At 45.4% G+C, this 21,642-nt stretch overlaps 1 protein-coding gene across 1 annotated transcript in view; it reads left to right on the forward strand.

The window, feature by feature from the left end:
* Positions 1-21,642, forward strand: part of PIWIL2 (piwi like RNA-mediated gene silencing 2) — a 2,846,460-nt gene that overhangs the window by 1,216,925 nt on the left and 1,607,893 nt on the right. Inside the window, exon 8 of the mRNA XM_044082113.1 lies at positions 4,997-5,137. Within this exon, the coding sequence (XP_043938048.1) occupies positions 4,997-5,137 (141 nt within the window). The remainder of the gene's footprint in view (positions 1-4,996; positions 5,138-21,642) is intronic.

The following is a 21,642-nucleotide window of genomic DNA, read 5'->3' on the forward strand; positions in this document are numbered from 1 at the left end:
CAAGCTGAGGCTGATCAATTTTATCCCTCTGTAGTTACTGCAGCTCTGCACATCACCTGTATTCTTAAAGATAGGTAACAAAACACTTTTTCTCCACTCCTCAGGCATCCTCGGACTTTCCAAAATTTCATTAAACAATCTGGTTAAAAATTCCACTGCCATTTCTCCTAAGCACATCCATGCTTCCACTGGTATGTCATCTAGGCCAACAGTCTTTCCATTCTTCATCCTCTTCATAGCTGTCCTTACTTCCTCCTTGCTAATCTGCTTCACTTCCTGATTCACTATCCCGACATCATCCAACCTTCTCTCTCTCTCATTCTCTTCATTCATCAGCCCTTCAAAATACTCTCTCCATCTACACAACACACTCTCCTCACTTGTGAGTACGTTTTCCTCACTGTCCTTTATCACCCTTACCTGCTGCACATCTTTCCCAGCTCTGTCCCTCTGTGTAGCCAATCGGTACAGGTCCTTTTCTCCCTCTTTAGTGTCCAGTCTCTCATACAACTCTCTATATGCCTTATCCTTAGCTTTCACCACCTCTCTCTTTGCCATGCGCCTCATCTCCTTATACTCATGTCTACTTTCTTCATCTCTTTGACAATCCCACTTCTTCGCCAGCCTCTTCCTCTGTATACTCTCCTGTACTTCCTTATTCCACCACCATGTCTCCTTGTCCTCCTTCCTCTGTCCAGATGTCACACCAAGCACCTTCCTAGCAGTCTCCCTTACTAGCTCTGCTGCAGTTACCCAGCTATTCAGTAACTCTTCATTGCCTCCCAGTGCCAGTATTAACTCTTCCCTGAACTCTACCTCACAATCACCCTTTTTTAACTTCCACCATTTAATCCTCGGCACTGCTTTCACACTCCCCCTCCGCTTCTTGATCATCAACATCATCCTACAGACCACCATTCTATGCTGCTTAACTACACTTTCCCCAGTTACCACTTTACAGTCTCCAGTCTCCTTCAGACTGGCCCTCCTACATAGGATATAATCCACCCATGTGCATCTTCCTCCACTCTTGTACGTCACCCTGTGCTCCTCCCTCTTCTTAAAATACGTATTCAGCACTGCCATGTCCATCCTTTTCGCAAAATCCACAGTCATCTGACCTTCTGCATTCCTCTCCTTAACACCATACCTACCCATCATTTCCTCATCCCCTCTGTTCAAGTCCGCTCCAATCACTAGTCTCTCACCCTTGGGTACACTCACCACCAGGTCATCCAACTCGCGCCAAAATTTTTCTTTCTCATGTATCGCACACCCAACTTGTGGAGCATATGCACTAACAACATTCATTATTACACCATCAAGTTCAAGCTTCATAAACATCACTCTATCAGACGCTCTCTTCACCTCCAAAACACTCTTGGCATACTGTTCTGTTAGGATAACCCCTACCCCATTTCTTCTGCCATCCACATCATGATAGAACAATTTGAACCTGCCTCCTATACACTTGGCCTTACTTCCCTTCCATCTGTTCTCTTGCACGCACAATATATCAACCTTCCTTCTCTTCATCATATCAGCTAGCTCTCTCCCCATACCAGTCATACTGCCAACATTCAAAGTTCCTACCCTGAGTACTACACTCCTATCCTTCCTCCTCTCTTCCTGCCTTCGGGCATGCCTTCCCCTTCCTCTTCTTCTTTGGCCAACAGTAGCCCAATTTCCACCAGCACCCTGTTGGCTAACAGTACTGGTGGCGGTTGTCGTTAACCCGGGCCTCGACTGATCCGGTATGTAAATATGAAATGTTCTCCGCATCAGTAATTTGACAGAGGTTTTACGCCGGATGCCTTCCCTGATGCAACCCTCCCCATTTATCCGGGCTTGGGACCGGCACAAAGAAATGCACTGGCTTGTGCATCCCACTACCACATAAAAATGGCCAGACCATCCAGGGATTATCTGCACTTCCAGCTGGGAGCCAGTCATTACCAGTTTTGAGCCCTTGCCCGTTGGTCTCACTGCAGCCCCCAGAGTGTTCACCAAATGTATGGCAGTGGTCACGGCTCACCTGAGACGTTTAGGATTCGAGTTGTTTTCGTACCTAGACGATTGGCTCCTCACCGCCACCACCAGGCATCAACTCATTCAAGCCAGGGACTCCACTCTGTCACTCTGCAGCCAGCTGAGCATTACAATAAACTCAGAAAAATCTGCCTTGTTGCCATCACAACATACCGTTTTTAGACATCAGAAGTTCTAAAGTTGTTAGGTATGATGGCAGCTGCAATTTTGACCATACCACTGGGTCCATGCAGATGCGGATACTGCAATGGCTGGTGTTCACTCAATAGTCTTACCTGATAATGATCACGAACTCTTGCAAAAAGGATCTTCAGTGGTGGTGGACCTCACTTCATGTCACGGTAGGACGTCCCTTTGTTTTACCCCCACCAGTGGCCACAGTGACCACGGATGCCTTCCTGATAGGGTGGGGGGCATTTTCAGCCCAAGGCACATGGACTGATCAAGAGACACATCTGCATATCAATGTCCTAGAGATGAGAGCAGTACTTTTGGCATTGCAGTACTTCGAAAACTCGCTTCCTCTGGGTACGATAGCTATTCAGACAGACAAATATGTCAGTGGTTTGGTACTTGAACAAACAAGGAGGAACCAGATCATATCCCCTTTATCGAGAGGCCCTAAGAGTATGGTAGTGGGCTATATCCACCCAGCGCTTTCTGTTAGTAATGCACATCCCAGGGAAATCCAGTGTGATAGCAGACAAGCTGAGAAGAGCAATTTTGTTGCCCCACGAGTGATCCCTCAAGAAAGAAATAGCGGGCAGGATATTCCACAGGTGGGGCCAGCCTTGCTGTGACCTTTTTGCCAGTCACATGAACACGAAATGCAGAAGCTACTTTGCCTTGATTCCCCCTATAGGAGAAGCCCCAAGGGACGCACTCGTTCACGATTGGCCTTTGGGTCTAATCTATGCATTTCCACCAATCCCGTTGATACCCAAAGTTCTACAGAAAGCAAAAACCCTTGATCATCATTCTAATAGCCCCTCATTAGCCTTGTCAGATTTGGTTCCCCTTCCTTGAACTACATCTTTTGGAGGACTCTTGGATTCTGGAACCCAGTTCCTGACCTTCTGACGCACTTGTCGGGGGAACTTCATCCCTCTCTGCAGTCCTTGAAGCAGACAGCTTTGCTGCTCCAATTCCCATCATAGCCAGGTTCCATAACCTTTCCAGTGAGATGAAGCAAATTCTCTTATCTGGTCATAAATTTTCTATGGAGAAGCTATACCTTAGCAAATGGAAACAATTTTCTATATGGGCCTCTAAAAACAGTATTGATCCTTCCTATGACCTCCATTTTAGAGTTCTTGACCATGATTTTCAATAAAGGAGCTGCAGCAGCAACAGTTCATGTTCAACGTGCTGCCATTTCTATCTTTCATTTTGGATTCGAAGGATTGAATATTATGTCGCACAAATTATCCAAAGCCTTTCTCAAAGGGACTTTTCATCTCAGACTACCTGTGAAATCTCCCTGTTCCCCATGGAATCTAAATTTTATGCTTGCTTTCCCACATTATTCTTCCTCCATTTGAACCAGTTTCCTCATGTGACCTCAAATTTTTGTCATGGAAGACTATCTTAGTAGCTATTACTTCTGCCCGCAGAGTGTCAGAACTTCAAGCCTTGTCCATTAAGCCTCCTTATTTGATTTTTCCATGCTGACAGAGTCTCACTTCGAACAAACTCCTCCTTTTTGCCTAAGGTGTGCACTGAAACTAATCTTAATCAAATTATTGATTTGTCATTGTTCTTCCCAATCACTCCAATAATCTAGAATACTTGCACAAACTTGATGTTCACAGACAGCTCAGATCTTATTTAGATAGAAGAAAAGATTTTAGGAAATCGGAACAGCTTTTTGTTTCCTTTTCAGACTCCAGGAAAGATATGCCAGTGGCTAAAACAACTCTGTCTAAATGGTTATCTGATTGCATCACATTTGTTTATTCAGCTACCAATATGCCTTCAACACAAAATTAAAGCTCAGTCAACCAGAGCAGTTTCTACATTCACTGCCTTTTAAGCAAGACTTCCTATTGATAACATTTGTGCAGCAGCCACACATACCTTTATCACTCATTGCAAAGTTAACAGGGCCTCTTTTGGGTCTACTGTCCTGAAAAACATACTCCTGTGAGCCACCCGAGATAGATGGTGCTTGGGACGTTACCCATCTGTAAGAATAAACAGTGAGATAGAACAACTTCACATAAAGACGTTATGTACTTAACATAACGTTGCATGAGAGTTGTTCATCTCGCCTTCATTTCTACGTCCCTCCCTCCTACCCCCTCCTGGGCTGTTAGAAGACCGAGATGCTGGATCCTTCCTGGTTGCTCAACCCTTCTGTACTTTCTCTTATGGAGTGATAGAATGACATATGGTATTATTTCACGCAGCAAACAAAATCTGAGGTAACTCCAGGTGTGTCATGGGATAGGGACTTGGCCTCGAGCTATTTGAAGACCTCGAGCTTTGTAGTAGGCCGACTCGGAGCCAAGGGATCGGCACCGAACCCATCTGTAAGAATGAAGGTAAGTACATAACTTCTTTTTTTAAAAGCCTGGAATGAGGTTACACAAATGATAATGGCAACTCTGTTGGTTGTCTTTAATTTCTGCAGAAACACTGAATGGTCATGTTTCTGAACTGAGAACTCCTGTATTTATTGTAATGTACTCTTTCTCAAGTTAATATGTATAATGAGATGTAAAAGAAACGAAATATTTGCAAAAAGTGCAGTAGAACTTTCTCATCTATGACACCATATATTGTTAGCAGTGTACTCTGGAGAGTTTTGCTGTTGTGAGGTAAATGACATTTCAGGATCAGATAAGCTTTGCACCTTTGTTCATGTAAATTGCACTTTGACCATATTTGAACTGAGAAAAGGAGAAATTGCTTTACATCTAATGGAGTATCTGCTCTTTCAATTTAGGATTTGACACAGCAGATTAATTTGAGCCCTGAGCAACATCATATCAGTTTAATGAAGTTGCTGATGAACATTAATAAATGTGAAGCTGCAAGAAATGAGTTAGGACGATGGGGTCTTATCGTAGATGAAGATATTTACAAGGTAAGAAGTACGTTATGTTGTCAAAACTGAGATTAGTTTTTTTTTTCCTTTGAATACAGCACATTACTCTTGGTTTATGTTCTATGTTGCAATCATTGAAGATGGGCTTAAGCTCTAAGTGCTATTTATTTGCACTGCAAACTTAAAACTAAAGCATAATCTTTGTATCACAGTTCAGGTTAATGTGTCACAAGAGTTGAGTCCTTGATGTTCTTCGTGTTTCACTGTTGCAGTCATAACTGTAGGGTGCTCCTGCCGGCTGGCAGCCCGAGGTCGGCCAGAATCCCAAAGTCTGGGTCCGGCGTCGGCTGTATAAGCTAGTATCCTGACGTCAGTACGCCTTGGTACATAGCCCTCAGCCGACGCCATCTTCTCCAGTCTTTCTTGCCGTGCGGTGGAAAGCAGCTCGCAAAACGTTGGTTGGCGATTTTCGAACAGCGTATTTGGTTGTTGTCGGTCCGAAGTTGTTACTTCTCTTCTCAAAGCTAAGTACCCCGTTGGGGAATCTTTTTCTTGTTCCTCCGATGTCAGAAAAAGTTAATAATTGTATAGCGTGTGGGAAACAAATACCTCATAAAGATTTCCACTCTTACTGTCTACCTTGCTTAGGCCCTGACCACGACGTTTCTTGTTGTCAGTTCTGTGCCAGGTTCAACTCTCGTACTATCAAGCGCAGGTACGATTGGGCTTTAAATTATTTTGGCAGACGCTTCAATTATAGAAGGTCGTCGGACACTACCGGAGTTCAAAAGAAGTGCAAAGACAAAGACAGGCCTCCGAGGTCCAAACAGGACTCGTTGCAGCTGGAGCCAGCGTCCGGTTCGGCTGTCGTCAGTGAGGCGCTTTTGCAGCCCATGTCGTCCGCCACTTCTGAACCGATGGCCGATACGGACTCCCATGGGGAGCCATCAAGGCCCACTATTTTAACTGCTGCAGGACCTTCGGACGTCGCTCCTTCAGATGGGTCCGGAACCGCTGTGCAGGTACCGGCTTCTGAGGGGGTTTTCAGGCCTACTCACATCACTATTTCAAAGGCAAAGACAAAGACTCCTACTAAGTCTAAAGTTCCAGCTCAAGCTGCTTCTGAATCCACTCCCAAGACACAAAAACAATTATTGAGGATGGCTGAAGATTTACTTACAATGATTAGGGGTTCTCACCCCCCTCCTGAGAAAAGGCCTCGACAGGATGTTACTCTGGATTCCTCTGACCAGGCTTCTGTATCTTCTGTTTCTTCCTCTGATCAGGACTATTCCTTTCCCCCTTATGAGGATTCGGATGCTGAGGATTCTTTGCCCTCGGCCTCTCTGCCTGAGGATTTTTCTTTTGGGGAAACCTTGCATGAGATGAGGGAACATTTTCATTGGGAAGGACAGGAATATTCTGCTTCCAAAAAGAGGCTTAGAGAATTTCTTCTTCTTCCTCAGCATAGGCCTTTAGCTATCCCTCCTGTCTTGGACATTGTAGATGATGCTTTTTCTGAGGCTAATTTGAATCCTGATTCCATGCCTCCTGCTCCTTCTAAGCCTGATAGATTTTATAGGGTTCCTGACTCTCATTTATTTTTATTTAAAAACCCTTCTGCAGATCCTGAAACTATTTCTCAGGGCTCTAAGGTTGCTACTTCTAAAAATCCTATTCCCTCTGAGAAGGATTCTCGTGCTTTAGACAGGTGGGGAAAAAGGTATATACTTCTGCTACCCTGTCTGTAAGGGCTTTAAATTGCCAGTTTCATATGTTTAAATATCAGCAATTTCTTTTGTCTGTTTTAAAGCAAAAGCTTGCTTCCCTTCCTGCTTGTGCAGAGGATAAGGAACTTCAGGATGTTTTGCATGCTACTGAACAGGTTAACAAGCATAGCTTACATTGTGGTTTTGATGCTTTGGATGCTTCCTGCAGGGCTGCTGCCTCTGCTACTGTGATTAGGAGACATGCCTGGCTTCATGAACAAAGTTTACCTGAACAGGTTAAGGCTAAGTTATTAGATGCCCCTGTTCAACAAGATGTTCTTTTTGGTTCTAAGGCTGAGGAAGTTATTAAAAAGATGGAAGAAAAGGCAAAGTCCATGCAGACTGTAAAAGATTTCTTGCAAGTTCAGCCTCCTAGATTTTCCAGGAATTGGCCCTCTAAAAATTGGTCCTTTCCCACGTCTGAAAGGCCTCAAAGGGGAAGATATAGATGCTCCAGAGGTCGTGGTCAAGGCCAGACCTCTTACAGATCTAGACAATGGACTGCTTCTTCACCTAGAAGGGCAGAAGACAGATCCCAATCTCAAAGAAAGCAAACTCAATGACTCTCTCGCTTGTGCTTCAGGACCCCTTTACCTGGACGCCTCTCGGAGGAAAACTGTCTCTTTTTTACAGAAATTGGACTCATATTACCCAGGACAGATGGGTATTGGACGTGATTTTAAAAGGTTACAAGTTCCATTTTCACACTTTGCCAAGGACTCACGGTTGGCCAGATCTGCCAAAACTTCAATGGTCAGAGGCCTTAACTCAAGTGGATGCTCTTCTGGCCATGAGAGCCATAGAGCCTGTTCCACTCTCAGAAATGGGAAAAGGGTTTTATTCAAGGCTGTTTCTGGTTCCCAGAAAACAAAACTCATGGAGACCTATTCTGGACCTTTCTGTGTTAAACACCTTTTGGAAATTCCAAAGTTCAAGATGCTTACTCTGCAACAGCTAATTCCAATGCTCTCTCAGGACGCCTGGATGGTGACATTGGACTTAAAGGAAGCCTATTTGCATATCCCTATCAGACAAGAACGCAGGAAATTCCTCAGGTTCAAGGCAGGTTCGAGGCACTTTCAATTCTCTGTTCTGCCCTTTGGTTTATCTACTGCGCCCAGAGTCTTCACCAAGTGCCTGGCACCAGTAGTGGCTTACCGCAGACTTCAGGGGATCCAGATTTACCCCTATTTGGACGACTGCCTTATTCAGGCAGACAGCAAAGATCTTCTGCTTCAACATCTGGACTTTGTTCAACGTCTTCTCCTACTACTGGGATTCTCAGTGAACATAAAAAAGTCACATTTGATCCCTTCTCAACAAATGGTATTCTTGGGAGCCCTCTTAAATACAACCTTACAAAGGGCCTACCTCACTCCAGAAAAACAAACTCAGCTGGCTTCTACTTTCACCACCTTGGCAACTCTATCTCAGCTCACTGCAAGGAAATTCCTGCAGGCTCTGGGCTACATGGCTTCCTGTATTCTGTTGATTCCAAACGCAAGGCTTCACATGAGAAAGCTTCAATGGTATCTGAAAAGTGTATGGTCACAGCATTACCACGATCTGGATATTCTGATTCCTCTGATCCCCTGCCTCCAGAAGGAGTTCCTCTGGTGGTCCAGGGCATGCACTTTAAACGAAGGAAAACCTTTTCGTCTCCCTCAACCTACTCAAATCCTAACCACGGACGCCTCGGATTATGCTTGGGGAGCACACTTTCTAGACAATTGCCAGCAGGGAACCTGGACAAAGGACCATCTTCACTGGCACATCAATCTGAAGGAAATGTTGGCAGTTCAAAATGCCCTTTTAGCCTTCAAAAACCTTTTACAACCAGACCCTCTGCTAATCCGCACAGACAACACCACGGTCATGTGGTACATCAACAAGCAGGGGGGTTCTCATTCATACCCCCTTTGCAGACTAGCTATGGGTTTATGGGACACAGCTCTAAATTTGAATCTGCATCTCCAGGCTCAATTCATTCCAGGGAAACAGAATCTCTTAGCAGACAGCCTGAGCAGAAACATTTCAGATCCTCACGAATGGATGCTAGACACCAACTTGTTCAACAGGATTACTGCAGTTTGGGGATGTCCCCAGATAGATCTGTTTGCATCCCATCTCAATCATCAGCTGCCTCGCTTTTGCACCAGGTCCTTCCACAAAACAGCATGGAGAGTGGATGCCCTGTCCTTCAGCTGGAGAAGCCTTTCAGCATATGCCTTCCCCCCTCTTCCTCTACTGCCTCGGGTTCTACTGAAGATAAAGCAGGACAAGCCCAAGTTCCTCATCTTGATTGCTCCAAATTGGCCTCGACAGTTTTGGTATCCAACCTTAAAGCTCCTGTTCTCGGGGCCTCCTTGGATTCTTCCACTGAACCCTTCGCTTCTGTCCCAGCATCAGGGTCAGTTACTACATTCCAATCTCAAGACCCTTTGTTTGGCAGCTTGGCTCTTCAAAGGAATTTGATTTCCTCTAGTCTTCCCAAACAAGTTTTGGATGTTCTTTTGGAAGCTAGACGGCCTAGCACTAGGAAATCCTATGCCTCTAAATGGAAGAGGTTTTCTATTTGGATGCAGGACCGAGGCTCTGATCCTCAGGTTCCTGATCTCTCCTCTATTTTGCTTTACCTTTCGGAACTTTTATCTAAAGGACTTTCCTTTTCTTCCATTAAGATTCATGCTTCTGCTATCTCTGCGCATTTCAGTTCTGATCCTCCTGCTTTTCACATCCTTTGGTGAAGCAGTTCGTGAGAGGGGCTAAAAATTTGCTCCAAGGACCCCTCCTGTCCCTGCCTGGGATCTTAATTATGTTTTAGAAAAACTTATTTTGCCTCCTTTTGAGCCTGCTGCATCTTCAGATATTAAGTTTCTATCCTGGATGACTGTTCTTTGTTAGCATTGACCTCTGCCAGAAGGGTCTCAGAGTTGCAAGCTCTCATGGCTGTGGAACCATACCTTATTTTCCATCAGGACAGAGTATCCTTGAGGACCAATCCTACTTTCATGCCTAAGGTGATTTCGAAAGTGGCTTTGAATCAGACAATTCACCTTCCTACTTTCTTTCCAAATCCTCAAAATAAAGGGAAAGGATTTTGCATTCATTGGATGTGCACAGACAGTTACGATTTTACTTGGACAAGACTAAAGATTTCAGAAAGTCTAACCAATTGTTTGTTTCCTTTGCCTCCAGTTCTCTTGGAAAACCTATTTCTAAACAAACTATTTCCAAATGGATTGCTTATGGAATCAGATTTTGTTACACTCATCATGGGAAACAGTTTCCAGGGACCATTAGAAGTCATTCTACTAGAGCAGCTGCTACTTCTACAGCTTTCCTCAGAGGAGTCCCTACCAAGGATATCTTGAAGCTGCCACTTGGAGTTCTGTGCAAACTTTTCCAAGCACTACAATCTCCCCTTGTTTTCTAAGTCTAGGGCAGGCTTTGCCTCTGCTGTCTTGCAGGGTATTCTTACCTCCCCTTCTATCTAAAGCCTCCTCCCTCTACACTGCTTTGGGATTCCACCCTACAGTTATGACTGCAACAGTGAAACACGAAGAACATAGTACAGTTGTGTACACCTACCATAAATGTAGATGTTCGAGTGTCTTCACTGTTGCAGTCGGGGTTTCCCTCCCTCCTATCCCCTCTTTCTCTCATATTTGTGGTGTATTTGTGTTTCCTTGTTGGATTCATTTTTGATTTGTTGGGGACTTCTGACATCTAGGGCAAGAAAGGCTGGAGAAGATGGCGTCGGCTGAGGGCTATGTACCAAGGCGTACTGACGTCAGGATACTAGCTTATACAGCCGACGCCGGACCCAGACTTTGTGATTCTGGCCGACCTCGGGCTGCCTGCCGACAGGAGCACCCTACAGTTATGACTGCAACAGTGAAGACAATCGAACATCTACATTTATGGTAGGTGTACACAACTGTACTTTTCTTGTCTTTTACTGTTCATATTATTGTCTCACAAGGACTCGGCATCGTTCATCATCCTCGCTGCTCTAGGATACAGTAACTGGCCACCTTTCAAGTAATTCGTCCCCTCCTGCATTGTCACTTTGACTGCGCCCTTTTTGAGGGCTGGTTTTTAAACAGGCAGAGTGACTAAAACTCTAAAGTACTTTTTTCCCACCTGATGCAGATGCAGCTCTGAGGCTTCTCAGGAACAGCAGTCTTTCTGCCACACCAATAAAACCTCTTTGGAGAACTCGCCGCACTTATTTTTTATTGTAGGAATATTTTTGTATATTTACCTTTTTTTGTCAAAATTTGGGTATGTCATTTTAGGAACTAGACATTCCATGAATACTGCTATTGTAGTACTAGGAATTGCTTTCTATGTATAACCTGTCTACCTAGGTTGGATTTTTAAATTAATTTTGTGATTTTTATCAGTCAGAAAGTGTGTTTTAAAGGCAGGATCTCTGTGGAGTGTGAATATTTATGTACACTTCATGACAAGTTATGTCATTTTTTTTGTGAAATTCACTTCGGTGAAAGTATCTCTGATTTTGACAGGGAGTTTTTGTGTGCTGCTTGGATAACTTGCATGTTGGGGAACAGAGCCTTTTTGAAGGAAGTATATTGTTCTTGTGTACTAAGTGACAGCTTATCTTCCAAATGGACTCTTTCTAGCTTAGCTTATCAGCAGTCAGGTGTCTTCCTTGGTTACAACATATATACGTACCCCAGTCCTGCTGTTCCTTTTTCCAGTGTACCTAAAAAAAAAAAAAAAAAAAAAAAAAAAAGTTAAAGCATGACCCTTGCCTTCTGTTCAGGAACAGTCAGTGTCTCAGCCAGTGTTATGTGGCACTGCAGTGGCCGTAGCTTGTTTCTTAGACCACTTACTCTATCCACTAATCCCTCAGGTGTAACATTGCTAGTGACTATGGGAGAACCACCCATTTTAGGTACAGGAGATACCCTAAGAGGGTCTTCCTGGGGTGGCCAGTAAAAGAGACTTCTTCCATGTAATGATATGTATTCCTCCTCTTCTTGGTCTTCCCCTAGGGATGTTGCTAAAAGAAAGAAGGAGAAAGTCTATCACTCAATCAACAAAAGAGAGAAGATTCCCGTACGTAAAATGAAAATATCACTGCTGCAGTAACCTTGGCTCTGTGGGTTTTATCCTGCATAGGGGAATCTACTTCATATAAATGAGATCCCACTTACCAGACATCATAACATTGAGCTGAGAACACCGAAAGTCCACAAGACCGACCTTTAATTAAAGGTAAGTAACCTGTTGGCCAACCGACAAATTAAAATGGAACCAAAGAAAACACACGCATGTGGGGGGCTTCACACCCACACCCCCCCTAATTAAATATACTAACTCCAAGATCCCACTACCAAGGAGGTCAGGGGCAAAGGTCAACATGCTAGCCAAGCAGTTACTTACTTTTACTTACATGTCAGTGTTCCAAGCAGTCGGTGGTGTGGACTTTGTGTTCTCGGCTCAATGTTATGAAAGTCAGGTAATTGGGATTTTGTTTATATGAAGGGCACCCCTGCATAGGCTGTAACCGCTGACCAGCTTCGAAGGCTTCAGAATGCCTTCCCCTGTCCCAGTCAGTCAGCTTGAGCTGAGCTGACTAAAAAGACAGGTTTGGGCATCAGGCCTTTCAGAACTTTCCTGCCACCAAAGAGAACTTTCCTTTGAAGACATTTGAGGAAAGACAGTTGACTTGTACTTTTCATTTGTTGGACAATAAGTTCCCCTTGGGAGAAAAGAAACTTCCAGGTAAAAACATGTTTATTTTGTAACACTTTCTTGTTCAGGAAACTTATTTTAAAGGTAGGCGCTTGTGTTTTAATGGACTGTCACGAGATTTTATTGTACTTTTTTAACAACAGCACTCTTTTTCTCCTTTAAGTTTAAAGGTTGTTTAAAGTAATTGAAAACTATTTTTTCTATGTTTTAAAGTGCCTTTTAGTGTGGTTTTCATGTAAAAAAGTGACTTTTAAGGTTTGTTGGCTTTTGTTGCTTGTTTTCTCTGGGAAAAGAGTCACCATTTCTGGCTGGCCCATGGAATAAACTGTCAGTCCCATAGTCAGTCCTTCTCCTAGCTACAAAAAGAAAATGTTAAACAGCCTTTGTCCCCACAGCAGGCTAGTAGTTTGCTTCATCTGGAGATGGGTGACTCAGCCATGGCCATTAGTTGTAATTCAGACCAGTTATCTCTGACCCCTGATCCCTCTGGTGCATCACCTACAGCCACTGTGGACCATGGGTTAGTCCTGTCCTAGTTGGAAACACCTCAGTGAGCAAGGGGGGAGTCACTGTTGGATGTCTTGGGAGATGGAATAGGGAAGTCTTACCTGTTTTGTCAGAATGTTGTATCCACCCCTGGGGAAGCCACCTGCTGCCGTTAATGACAATGTTGGTCCCATTTTTCCTGTCAAAAGGAAAAGGGAAACTAAACCTGTATCCGCTCTTCCTTAAATTTCCTGAGACAGGAGAAGTTTATTGGGACTGGTTTCGGGTTTATTTCAGGCTATTGATCCTTATTATAAAGTAGTTTCTGATAAAACAAAAAGGGATTCTTCTTTTCCTGAGGAGATTTTTAGATTCAAAATCTGGACCTGAAGATGTAGGGATAGATGCAGGATTGTCTCCTTGCATTTCTAATTCAAACTGTGACGAAGCTCAGTTTCTGAATCACCCTGTGTGGATTTCTCTTTTTCTAAAATTATTTCCAGAACATGAAGGTTTCTCTGTCCCTTAGAAAATACCATGTGTTCTTATAAAAGTAATTTCCCGAAACTTTAACCATTCATTAATTTCATTCAGCTTTGAAGGATTTGTAGTACTTCCTGCAGATGTTCTTCGTGTTTCACTGTTGCAGTCATTACATTAGGGTAATCTGCTGGCAGGTTGCCCTCAGTTGGCCTGATTAACAAAGTCTTAGGTCCTGTGTCGGTTGCTGTCCCTTCCATGACGTCAAGTCATCAGGGGTATAAAACATGCATCAGATGCCATTACACCAGTCTTTCTTGCCGTGCGGTGCCCGAAGCAGAAGCAGTTTGCAAGTGCCGGTCGGCCGACTCCTGAAATTTTCATTTTCGAGTTTCAGAACCGAAGTCTTCAACTTAAAGCTAAGTACCCCATTGGGGAAACTTTTTCTTGCTCCTTACTGATGTCAGTAAAAGTTAATAATTGCATTACTTGTGGAAAGCAAATACCTTACAAAGATTTTCATTCGTACTGTATTCCTTGCCTAGGCCCTGACCATGACGTACCATGCCGTCAGTTTTGTGCTTTATTTAATCAGCGCACTATCCGTTGTCTGTTCATTTTTGCCTGTAAATATTTTGGTTCTCGATTTAATTATCCAGAAATGACATTGGTTAGCCATCCGACTACCGGGATTCCGAAAAAATACAGGGACAGGCCGCCGAGGTCCAAAACTGCCGACGATGCTTCTCCTAAGCCAGTGCCAGTTCGCCGGTACTCAGTGAGGCGCTTTCGTAGCCCCTGATACCTGCTACTTCTGATTCGCAGGCCTCTACTGAGATACTGAGACGCATTCGGAGTCCAGTATGCTGCAAGAGGCTTCACCTATGGACCCCGCAGATGTCTCTACCTTGGATGGGTCCAGAGCCGCTGTGCAGGCACCGGCTTCTGAGGGTGTATTCAGGCGTACAGACTTGCAGATTAAATTGACTCCACCTTTATTACTAAGGCCTAAATCTCGATCTATGTCTAAAGAAATGACGCCCAGGCAACATGTCCAGGCCCCTATGCCAAAAAACAAATTATAAAAATGGCTGAAGATCTAATTACTGTAATTAAGGGTAGTCAACCCCCCCCCCCCCCAAGAGGCCTAGGGCTGAGCTGGATTATGAATCTTATGATCAGGTTTCTGTTTCTTCTGACTCTTCTAATGACCAGGATTTGTCCATACCTGTTTATGAGGATTCTAATCCAGAGTATTCCATTCCCTCTGCTCCCCCCCCCCCCCCACCCGAGGATTTTTCTTTTGGGGGAACTTTACATACCTTAAGGGAGCATTTCCACTGGGAAAGTCAAGAATTTTCTGATTCAAAAAAGTGGCGTAGGGATTTCCTTCTTCTACCTCAGCACAGGTCTTTGGCTATACCTCCTGTACTAGACATTGTTGATGATGAGTTTTTGGAATCCAGTATGGCCCCTGATTCCTTGCCCCCGGCTCCTAGTAAACCTGACAGATACTACAGGGTTCCTGAGTCCCACAATTTCCTTTTCAGAAATCCTGTTGCAAATCCAGAAACCATTTCTCAGGGGCCTAAGGGCATTAATGCTTCTACTGCTAAAAATCCTACCCCTTCTGATGGAGACTCCAAGGCGCTGGATAGATTGGGTAAGAAGGTTTATACTTATACAACCTTGGCAATCAGGGCTTTAAACTGCCAAATGTGAGAGTGTTCAATTTCGCCGTTTGTTCTTACACACGGGTTCGGAGCCGATCCTCGGCTCCGAGTCGGCCGCATAGCAAAGCTCTGCATCTTAGAGAAGCTCGAGACCAGGCTATATCCCACAATCCTCCATGCCATTACTCAGATCTAGTTTGCCGCTGCAACAGATCACATCGACGAGAGCTCGGACCAGAGAGATTTTTGTTATATTACAGATAAGATTCTTATCTTTTTTGTTTAAAAAGTTCATTAAATGTCTTAAAGTTAGTTTTTGATATAGTGCTAGTGTGTGTGTGTGTGTGTGTGTGTTATTATAGTTAATCCTGTAATATTCTTATAGGTTCCCTTTTGTGGCCTACCTCCTTTTTCCCACTTTATAGAGCAATACTTATATATATATATATATATATATATATATATAAGTATTTGCTTAGTAGTTATTAGTTATTGTAGCTAGTGGTTTTAAATTTTTTCCTAGTTCTACCGGTTATGTCAGAGAAAGCCAAATCCGGCTTTAAAAGATGTCAGTGTGGACAGAAAATGTCCATCACTGACAACCACGCTTCCTGCGTTTACTGTCTTGGCCCTCTCCACCTACAAGAGGATTGCACTATATGCCATTCCTTTAGCGGGATGGTCATGACAGATAGACGCAGGAAACTTATAGATAGGGGACTACTTAAGCCTGCATTCCAGGAGGCTTTGGACAAATCGGACCAAGCTTCTAAGTCCTTGAAGGGGTCGAAGATGTCGGAGCCCATGTCATCGGCTCCGAGTTAATCTTCGAAGGTTCGTTCGCCGGTTCCACAGACTTCGGGGCCGAGCGTCGAATGTTTGTCTTTCACTGAGCCCCAGGTCTTGGAACTGGTGTTGGAGCTACCGCCACCGTCCATTCTTCGGTCAGTGCCATCTTCGGCCCCTTCGACCCGATCTTCCAGACCGTTATCCGATACAGATATGGATTGTGTCGTGCAGAAACTCATGGAGAACACGGCCCTTTCCAAGTTGATTGCAGTTTCCTCCCAATTGGTGTCGAAACTAGAAGGCCTCCCTATATCTCCAACAGGTCCTCCTTCGAGACCCATCCAGTCTTCGGAGTCGAGAGAGGATGAGCCGATGATAGTGGAGCCCTCGGTGCCAAAACCGTTCATTGCACAATCGACACCATTGACTTCGACTCCTTCGGAACCTGTAGGTGAGTCACGGAGCCGACGATCTCTCCTCTGTTCCGGGACCGAGAGTCGTACCGACCTTTCGGTGCTGACTCTCCCTCTCTGGGCCTCGGCGCAGATTGGCTCGGCTCCGTCCTCTGGGTCGGGGCCCACAGCCCCCATGTCTGGGATGCTTCCATGTTCTTCGGAACCAGAGGAGTCCTCGGCCCGGGGGTTCAGGGGTTTTTGACCTTATGAGGAAGGTTTTGTCTGCACAGACAACCACTTCATCGGAGGCGTCTTCTCCCTCCCCTAAGGGGCCGCTTTCTGTTTCTGCCCCAACGACCCATCCAAAGCGTAGAGCACCATTGCCTCAGCCACCCCCAGAGGGTGCTCCCTGTTCCTCAGAGGCCTCACCGGAAGCCCCCTCCGATGAGGTTCCGAGGAAAAGACTGTGCAAGAGGAGGCACTTAGATTCCCCGCAGGAATCTCTAACATCTGACACTGACTTGGATGAGGCAGAGGGGTCCCCAAAATCCCCCTCTGAGGATGTCTCATTTGCGGACATCTTGGAGATCTTAAAACAGAGGGGTGATTGGCAGTCCCTAGCCCCCACTGAGGACGAGTCGGTGCTGCTGAAGGCTTTTGAGGCTCAACCTTCTACCTCCTGGGTTACTCCGCCCTTCGATGAGTTAATGGATTTGATTGCTCGAAGGGCGTGGGAGACACCGGACACAGTGGAACCGGTCCCTCGAAAACAAAGCAAATTTATCACCACCCCCCTCCCCCCCCCCAGGACAAGGTTTATCTCACCAAGGGAGTTCCAGTCGACGCTATGGTGGTGGCGGCAGCAACTAAAAAGGAGATGTCCGAGTCTTCCTCTTCTGTTCATCCTCCTAATAAGGATTCTAGGACTATGGACAGATATGGGAAACGTGTTTTTAGTTCAGCGACTTTTTCCATGCGTTCGCTAAACTATTTGACACATTTTACATGTCTGCAGAGGGATCTCATCAAGGAGCTGGGAGATGCCCTCCAGGGTAACACAGATGCTGCTGTTTCAGATAAGGTAACAGCACAGCTTAACACCCTTACCTCCATAGTGAACCCATCCATGAGGCTCATCTCGTATGCGGCTGAAGGATCGAGTAGAGCTGCAGCTTCAGCGATTGCTCTACGAAGACAATCCTGGATGCGGCTGTACTCATTTGCGGAAGCCTTCAAGTCTTCCTTCGCCAACGCCCCCTTTGATGGTGCCACTCTCTTTGGGCAAAAAAAGTGAAGGAGACACTAACTCAGTGTGAGCAAGAAGGAAAGACTCTGTCTGCTGTCGGAGTCCGTTTTTCCGCTCCAACTAGACTGTACCCCAAAGGGCAACGAGGCAGAAAAATGTGGTTCCGTAAAACTCAGGGATCTTTCCAGGCCACACAGAGTGATGCCCCCTCCAGTGGCGGGGGGAGTAGAAATGGAAGACGTCGCCCCGGCGGCAGTGGGGGTCCGCAGAACCAAGGCGACAGGGATCCTGTCCCTGGTAAGCCTTTCCAGCACTCCTGAACGGAGGCCCGACTGTCCTGCTCTGGAGGCAGTCGGGGGTCGCTTGGCTTTATACCCACAGGCCTGGCTAACTCTTACCTCGGACTCTTGGGTAAAAAGCATTGTAACCAGAGGATACAAAATCCCCTTCATATCAACTCCACCCCAACAAAGAAGGTTTCCAGATGTGCCACCCCATCTGCGAGGCCCAGCAGCAATAGAAATTTCAAAGCTGCTCGAAAAAAGAGTCATCCAACCAGTCCCGGCGGACCAAAGAGGATCTGTAACTTACTCAAGGTTCTTTTTAGTTCCAAAAAAGACAGGGGACTGGAGACCGATTTTGGATCTCAGCAATCTCTACACCTTTGTGAAGAAGGAAAAGTTCCGGATGGTCACGCTTCAATCGATCCTTCCATTTTTACAGAAGGATGACTGGATGTGCTCGATAGATCTCAAAGACGTGTACTACCACATCAAAATGGCCAGACCGTCCAGAGGTCACCTGCGCTTCCGGCTGGGAGCCAGTCACTTTCAATTTCGAGCCCTGCCCTTTGGGCTCACCTCAGCCCCCAGGGTATTCACCAAATGCATGGCAGTGGTAGCGTCTCACTTGAGACGTCTAGGATTCTGGGTGTTTCCCTATCTGGACGACTGGCTCCTCACCGCCACCACCGAGCGTCGCCTCATACAAGCCAGAGACTACACAGTCAACCTTTGTTCCCACCTAGGGATTTCCATAAACTTCGAAAAATCTGCCTTACTGCCCTCACAGCATATTTCATTCATTGGAACAGACCTAGATACACATTTAACACTGGTAAAGCTCCCTCCAATAAGGGCTTCATCCCTCAAGGAACAGGTGGTTCTTCTACTGCAAAGCAGGAAAGCCCCGGCCAAACTAGTGTTGAAGGTTTTGGGACTCATGGCAGCGTCCCTGATTGCAGTTCCTATGGGGAGATTGCACATGAGGCTCCTCCAATGGCTGCTGTTCACGCAGTGGTCGTTCCAGCAGTTACCCCTAGCGCACGAGATTCTGATAACAGATTCTTGCAAACGAGACCTCTCATGGTGGGTGTACAGTCAGGATCTCACTATGGGTCGTCGATTTGTTCTACCCAATCCGACGGCCACGATAACCACGTACGCTTCTCTGATAGGGTGGGGGGGACTATTTCAGGGAAGAACAGTCCAAGGGGAATGGTCCAACATGGAGTACAACCTGCACATAAATGTTCTGGAAATGAGGGCGGTGTTCCTGGCGTTGCAACACTTTCAAACCCTCCTACCTCTAGGAACAGTAGCAGTTCAGACAGACAACATGTGTGTAGTCTGGTACATAAACAAACAGGGGGGAACCAGATCTTACCCATTATGCAGAGAGGCCATGAGAATTTGGCAATGGGCAGAGTCCACGGGGCGCTTTCTGATAGCAAAGCACATCCCGGGGTCATCCAACGTCATTGCGGACAGGTTGAGCAGAGCCATCCTGTTACCTCACGAGTGGTCCCTCAATCCACAGGTGGCGGAAAGAATTTTCCGCAGATGGGGCCAGCCTTGCTGCGATCTATTTGCTTCCCCGATGAATACCAAATGCAGAAGCTATTTTGCCCTTCTACCCCCTCCGGGGGATGTCCCCAGGGACGCACTGATACACGATTTGCCCCCGGGTCTCGTATATGCATTTCCACCTACCCCCTTGATTCCCAAATTTCTTCAGAAAGCCAGGAACCTGGAAAGGACAGTTATACTCATAGCCCCATTCTGGCCTCGACAGATATGGTTCCCCTTTCTTCGAGCCCATCAAACAGAGGAACTGTGGATCCTGGACCCAGTACCAGATCTACTGACCCATTCTTTGGGAGTTCCTCACCCGTCTCTTCTATCCCTCAAACTAGCAGCTTGGCTGCTCCACTTCCCTGCCTAGCCAGGTCTGATCTACTTTCTCCGGCAGTTCAACGCATTCTGGTTGCCTCTCATAAAGCTTCCACTACAAAACTCTACAGGAGTAAATGGAAACGCTTTGTATACTGGGCATCTAGCCAACTCTTGGACCCCCTAGTAGCTCCTTTACATAAAGTTCTAGAATTTCTATCTATCCTCTTTCACAAAGGAGCCTCTACTTCCACACTAAGAGTACAGTTGGTGGCCATATCCAACTTCCATGTTGGTGAGGATGGTTCTCCCATTATGTCCCACAGGCTTTGTAAGGCTTTTATGAAAGGAACCTTCCATTTTCGACCGCCCGTCAGAGACCCTTTATTCCCATGGAATTTAAATTTATTATTGTCACAACTAATGTTGCCACCCTTTGAACCAGCCTCGTCTTGCCTCCTGAAGTTCTTGTTGTGGAAGACACTTTTTCTCGTAGCTGTTACTTCAGCTCGAAGAGTAGCAGAGCTGCAAGCACCATCAGTCAGGCCGCCTTACTTAGTTTTCCACCCAGATAGAGTCTTCTTGCGAACAAATCCGTCTTTCCTCCCTAAGGTATGTTCTGTCTCGAATATTAACCAGTCCATAGAACTCCCTACTTTTTTCAAGAACCATACCAGCAAGATGGATTATATGCTGCACAAGTTGGATGTCCACAGACAACTAAGATTTTATTTGGATAGGACTAAAGATTACAGGAAAACAGATCAGCTTTTTTTGTCACGTTTGCAGACAATAAAAAGGGCATGGCAGTTACAAAACGTACACTATCTAAATGGCTTACTGATTGTTTAGCTTTTGTATATTCTGAGTCGAATCAGGCCTTGCCTGCCAAACCTAAGGGCCATTCTACCAGATCCGTTTCCACTTCTTTGGCTCATGCAGCTCGTCTGCCTTTGGACACGATTTGTGCAGCAGCCACGTGGTCTAAACCACATACTTTCATCACTCTTTATAGGGTTGACAAAGCCTCCAAAGACAGGACATCTTTTGGTTCCACTGTGCTTAGGAACGTTCTTCCATGAGTCACTCGGGGTGATGGAGCTAGGGACGCTACCCGTGTGTAAGAACAAACGGCGAGATTGAACACTCTCACATAAAGAAGTTATGTTCTTACCATAACGTTCCATGTGGAGTGTTCATCTCGCCTTTGTTCTTACATTCCCTCCCTTCCCTCCCTCACGTGTTTGGAAGAACGAGTAGGACTAGAGTCTGGTCGAAATGCCTTAACCCCTTCCGGGTATATTGTTTCTTGCCTCATGGGGTATATTTCACTACCCTTAGTTAATTTGTTAAGGGAGAGAGTGTCTCTGAGTTCTGTGGCAGTGTGTAGCCTTAGCACCTGAGGTTTTTATTTGGTCTGGTTTACTTGCAAACTAGATCTGAGTAATGGCAGGGAGGATTGTGGGATATAGCCTGGTTTCGAGCTTCTCTAAGATGCAGAGCTTTGCTATGCGGCTGACTCGGAGCCGAGGATCGGCTCCGAACCCGTGTGTAAGAACAAAGGCGAGATGAACACTCCACATGGAATGTTATGGTAAGAACATAACTTCTTTTTTCATATGTTAAAATATCAACAGCATATTATTGGACTGCTTAAACAGAAAATTATGTTGATTCCTGACTGTGTGGAAAATAAAGATTTACAGGATTTTATTGCATTCTGCTGAACAAGTTGGAAAACATACTTTGCAATGTGGTTTTGATTCTTTAGAGGCCTCCTGCAGGGCTGATGTTACTGGGTCTGTACT

The sequence above is a fragment of the Protopterus annectens genome, chromosome 9.part0 (genome assembly GCF_019279795.1).
Source record: "Protopterus annectens isolate FY-2018-M chromosome 9.part0, PAN1.0, whole genome shotgun sequence".
Classification (NCBI taxonomy): domain Eukaryota; kingdom Metazoa; phylum Chordata; order Ceratodontiformes; family Protopteridae; genus Protopterus; species Protopterus annectens.